This window comes from Peromyscus leucopus, chromosome 4 (assembly GCF_004664715.2).
Source record: "Peromyscus leucopus breed LL Stock chromosome 4, UCI_PerLeu_2.1, whole genome shotgun sequence".
NCBI classification, from domain to species: Eukaryota; Metazoa; Chordata; class Mammalia; order Rodentia; family Cricetidae; genus Peromyscus; species Peromyscus leucopus.
Window position 1 is genome coordinate 125839498 of NC_051066.1, and position 5746 is coordinate 125845243.

The 5746-nt window shown below is 43.9% G+C and overlaps 1 protein-coding gene across 1 annotated transcript; it reads left to right on the plus strand.

Annotated features, from left to right (window-relative positions):
- The first annotated feature begins 544 nt into the window (after positions 1 to 544).
- Positions 545 to 5106, plus strand: LOC114709534 (cystatin 10-like). Its single transcript, XM_028893413.2, has 3 exons — positions 545 to 793; positions 3736 to 3849; positions 4799 to 5106. The coding sequence occupies exons 1-3, from the start codon at positions 545 to 547 to the stop codon at positions 4880 to 4882; spliced, it is 447 nt and encodes a 148-aa protein (XP_028749246.1). The 3' UTR covers positions 4883 to 5106.
- Positions 5107 to 5746: the final 640 nt, after the last annotated feature.

Consider the following 5746-nt stretch of genomic DNA (forward strand, 5'->3'; position numbering starts at 1 on the left):
CTGGTTATTTCTGGAACCTCTGAAATAACATCCAGGTGTTGATACAACGGATGCCCCTAACCTGCAAAGACCTCAGGGAGCTAAACTGCTTCTCTCTCTCTCTCTCTCTCTCTCTCTCTCTCTCTCTCTCTCTCTCTCTCTCTCTCTCTCTTTAGTAGAACTTGAGCACAAACCACATGCTTTTCAAAGCCAGAAGGGTGAGGACTCATTTGTGAAGGCAAAAGTGACATGGATAGGAGCTCTGAGCAGGAAGAGCCATTGGGAGGGAACTTAGGGGGAAGAGCTAAGTGAAATGGGGAAGAGAAGACACAAGGAAAGGTGCTAAGACTTGGGAAAGGAGAGACCAGAGGTGGAAGAAGAGGAGAATCAAAGAGGAATGGGTAAGACTGGGAAAAGGAGGATCTAGGGGTGGTGACATGTGGGGTGGAGTGAGGAGGACATGGGCAGCTTGAGTCTGCTGGTTAAAAGGCCAGGCAGCAGACCAGAATCACTCTAGACCATTTCTCCTCTGCTCTACTGCAGCTCAGCTCAACTCAAACCAACCATGACCAACCTGCAGAGACCCTCACTGCCCCTGTTGGCTGCTTTAGCCCTAATACTGGTCCTGGCTGTGAGCCCTGGAGCCAGTACTAATGCTGAAGCCAAGCAGACAGCAGTGGGTAGAGTGGAGCCGGATGACCTGACAGATAAGGAGGTTCAGAAAGTGGTGAACTTTGCTGTCAAAACCTACAATGATATGGACAATGACGTGTACTTTAGCAGGCCGATACAAGTGATGAGCGCCAGTCAGCAGGTAGGTACCTGGCCCAAGGGATAGTGGGATGAGTTTGTTCTTTATATAATTTGCTGGTGTTTCCCCATCATTCCTTTATTACCCTATGTTACTTCAACCTCTGTGTCTCTCCAAGGGACAATAATCTTCATTGCATGTGGTACAAATCATTCATAATATGCATAATATGAATATATCCCTGCTTGCTACTCAAACCATATTCTAAGCAAATATCTGCAGCCCCATAACCCTCCATGAGTATGTTTAGAATTATCCCCTCTAGATTAGCTAGAATCCAGCTGGAGATTTGTGGATAATTATCTAGTACCTCTTTCCTGTTTCCCAGTTCCAGCTGGCCAGAAGTACAGAGGCTGTCAGAGTCAGAGTCAGAATCTGCCATAATTAACTATCTACCACCAATTCTTTGTGGTCAGTGCAAAATATTATCTAAATGACTACAAGAAAAGACAAATCGACCCCCACAGATATCTCTCACTGAATGATCTTTAAAGAATCTTTCCCTTAACATTTTTAAAAGAAAGTTTAAAATTTTAAAATTATTTATATGTAAATATGTGTATACTGTGTGTGTCTGTGTCTGTGTCTGTGTGTCTGTGTGTCTGAGGGAGGGGGAGAGCACACCTGTGAGGGCCAGAAAAGAGCAAGAGTTACAAGTAGTTGCAAGTAGTTGTGAGCTGTCTTATTGGTGCTGAGAACCAAACTTAAGTCCTCCAGAAGAGCAGTATGTACTCCTGAACTCTCTCTCCAGCCCTGGTCTCTTTTTTATTCATTCTTGCACAATTTTGACACACACATACACACACAGAGAGAGACAGATAGACAGACACACACACACACACACACACCACACACACACACACACACGTTACTATAGGGATAAATCTTCAGAATATCATGCAGCTCCTTCACCCCAGTGTTACATTCAGCCATACTTGGTCCAATCGTCACAGTCTTTCAAGGGTGTGCGTCTTGGAGTGTATGATTATGTGCATTTAGTTTTCAAATGCGTTGAAAGTAAATACTTCCTTCAGTGAACAATTCTTGCAAGTAAGGGTATCCTGCACAAGTGTAAGATTCCATTTACAAAATCAGGAATCAACAGACACGTTCAGTTACCTCACTTAGAGACTCAATCAGTTTGCTGATGTGCAGTGGTTGACATCCCCTGCTTAGGCTGATACCTTTATCCAACTCCCTAAGTATCCTTCCCTCTAACAGCCTCTACTCAGCTTCTCTGACCTTGAAACTATGGACGGATTCATTTTGCTGTGGCAAACAGTCATGTTCTGCTCAATGAGATCTTGCTCAGCCATATGTTCTGCATACAATGAGAAGGCCCAGGAGCACTCTAGCCATTTTTGCTTGGATGCATGCTTCATGTTTCTCTACAGTGTAATCCTATTAGGACACATTTCTCAGAAGGAGTCCCTATCTATAAGGAACACATGACTCTGTCAAGTGGTGCTCAGTCTGGTTGCTCTAATGTTTCCTCAAAGTTAATATCAGTCACCAAACAGGTACCCTTCTAAGTCTACTAGGCAAGTACTTTCAAACTGTCCTAAGAAGGCTTGCTTCTGTCTACATGGTGGCCCTGAGTATCATGAGGAGGAACATTGAGGCTGTTGCCATTATCTTAAGATGGGACTATCCTGGCCAGTACTTCAAACATCATCTCCCTCTACATAGAGAGGAACTTCCTGGATTCTTCCTCTGCATCATGGAATCATTCCTACATCAAATAGACAGTTACCAAGATCATAAGGGATCAGAGCCAGCATTAAAACCTACTTCCAAGGTCAGCTTAAAAGAAAGGATGGGGATTCCATGGGATAGATTGTGTGCAATTTCAGTCAGCCCATAGCAACACAGCTGCAACATGGTCCATACACATATGTGTAAATCTCATTTCTGTTCCCTTTTGAACATTCAGATAACTCAAGATCAGTACTACTTCTCCTGCTCCAGCAATCAGCTGCTATCATAGACTTGGACATATTATGTCCTTCCCACGTGTCATGGTGCTTTTAGGATCATGCCATTGGTGGTGCCATTGGAGGAAAATGTAGGAATTATAGACCATAGAGTTGGTGGATCTAGTTTTACGTGAGGGGAATCCAGGAACAGAAGCATCGAGAACCTTGTTCCTGGTTCTTCAAGACAAGAACTAGAGCCCTGTTTCCAGGTATCTCACATCGTGATTCTTTACCTTCCTGACAAGTTTCATCTTGATACCTGGTGTAGGGAATGGGTTAAACTCATCTCTGATTACAGCCAAATGGAAGATGCTGTACACACTTGATAAATATCGTCATAGACGATCACACTAAAAGATGAGGCAGTTAGAGCCACCTCCCTTTTACCTTAATCATTTTCGTGTGTAAACATCTCATATTTCCCTACCCTGTAAAGAAAAGAGTCTTGAAAACTACTGGTAAATGGAGAGAATAGGCTTTCTATGGGTTGTGTGCTGTGTTGAGGATACTATTGAAGGTGAGTCACCATCCTGAGGCCTTCCTAGAGTTTACCACTGTCATTGACTCCAGAGTCACAGTCAGCAGGGTTGAGCTAGTCTTGTGTGCAACCCAGAGCTTTTGTTTGTATTCAGAGCAACCCTGGGAAGTGTTCATCATCCATGGCTATCTCCCTAGAACTCTGTCTTCACTCCCTGAATCCACTGAAACAACTGTCATTCCTTGCCTTCTGCTTTCCATATTCTGATTCTGCTCTTCCTCAGAAGCACAAGGTACCCTCTTAGAGTTGCTCAGAGGAAATGAGTTGTGATATAAGCCTGTGCTCCCCTATTGAAAGGTAGCTAGTGTGTTCTCTGGGTTCCAGCAGCTCATGGATGGAACTATGAACACATTAACTCTGTAATGTAAACTGACTGCATGCGTATGAACTTGACTGGTGAGATATATGTAATCCTGATATTTTCACTATAGGTAGTGGCTGGGAAAAACTTCTATGTGAAAATAAAGTTTGGCCGAACTACATGTACCAAAACCCAGTCTGATTTGGCTGACTGTCCCTTCAATGAACAGCCAGATCAGCAGAAGGTATGTACGTGGATCAAAACCTGCAAGATGGGGAACTACCTTGCAGGGAGGGGTGTGTGCAAACCTGTAGGTTTATGAGTGCACATGCATCTGGGATGGTTTGTGTGCAGTTATATAATTATATGAGAAAAGGGGTGTGTGTGTGTAAGTATGCATGTGTTATAGGGTATGATGATTTATGGAATAGGTACATATGAATTATGTGATATCAGTTTATGCTGATACAAATCCTTGCTGATGTCAGGTGGTACAGGAGTGAGTATATTTGGCCATACTGTTAATTCCAATTGCTCAGTGAATTTCCCCTGGGAATCAGAGTACTAGCTTTAGGAGTTAGTACTAACTTTAGGAATGTTGCCTGCTGAAATGATATAGTCAGCTTCAGGAGTAGTTCCAAGAGAGAAGGAAATTTTCTGAAGGGACGATGGCCCTCTAGGTGAAATGCTCCAAAGCTTCCCCCTATGCTCCTCATCTCTCCAGGGATGAAGCTGGTTTTGAAGTACTACAGTTCTGGGGATGGCTGCATTCTTCTTGTGACCCCTCCTATACCCTGCCATTTTCAGAAGTTTTCACACCCCTGGTTCTTCAATCCATGACCCTCTAAGTGCTGGTCTAGGTTCTGGAGGTGAAGGAACTCAGAGACACTGAGTCTTATTCTCTGGATTGACTCTGAGGATTCTGTGCCTCATTTATGAGCTCTTCCTTACAGAGCTATGCTAAGGAAGGAGGATGCAGAATCCCATAATCTGCTAGAGTGAGGGACATGTGCCATTTGAAGGATGGGCAGCGATGAGAGAAATGTTGAATGGACCCTGCAGAGTCTGAGTACCTTGGAACTTAACAGAAGTGATAGAGAGGTGCGATTGTCTCACGTCTACCATTCCCACTCCACCCTGACACCTCAGGCTGTAACCTAAACTGACTGTCCCTCTCTCTCCCCCTTTTGTAGAGAATAACCTGCAATTTCGAGATCAACACTGTGGCCAAGCAAAACAAGATGTCTGTGACACATTTCAATTGTTACCATGCCTGAGGATCTATGCCAAGCTACACTGTGTTATTTGCCCTTGATCTATCTTTTCCTTTAGCCCCCCTTTCCTCAGATAGAGGATCTCAGCTCCAGAGGATGTCTCTTCAGAATGCTAGCACCAAGAGATCAGTAGAGAAGAATGCTGCAGAGAGACCCTGCACACCTAAGTGGCTAGTCTCTTGTTGATTTCTTCTAATTGCTTTTCAAATGCATCACTGTGGAGTCCATCATTCACCCTTTTCTCAATAAAACACTACCACCAGCTCCTTCTGAGTTGTTGCTGTCCAAATGTGTGGGAGAAAATAGTATGGAACACTCAGGAGATGGAGCTTCACACTCATAGGTGCATATCACAGGAAACACTACCTACTTTGGGGACACTCAGTTCTGGAAGTAGATAGAGTAGAGATCAGCTTTTACGCCAGTCTCCACGTGTTTATGTTTCCTGAGAGATACAGAAGGGGGGGGGAGAAGGATGCTGAGCTGTTGCCATGTAAATTAGGAAATAGCCTTGAAAAAGAGTCAATGAGGCAAAAATGATGGTGCCACAGCCAGAGCCAACCTCATTTAGGTGTGAAATGACCCAACGGGAGAGATCATTGTCATATCTGAAATCTCCAGAGACTCTACACACAATGATTCCCATCTATTTCTATCTATGATAGGGTTAGGAACTTACATGAAGGAGATCTGAGATGTGTGTGTGTGTGTGTGTGTGTGTGTGTGTGTGTGTGTGTGTGTGTGTGTCTGATAAGTAAAACACCAATCAGCACCTGAAGTAGAGTGATATACTCCAAAAGGCAGAAACCCTGCCCCTTTATATTACATGCTGCCGTGACCTATGGGGGTGAAAGATGGATTCTCTCA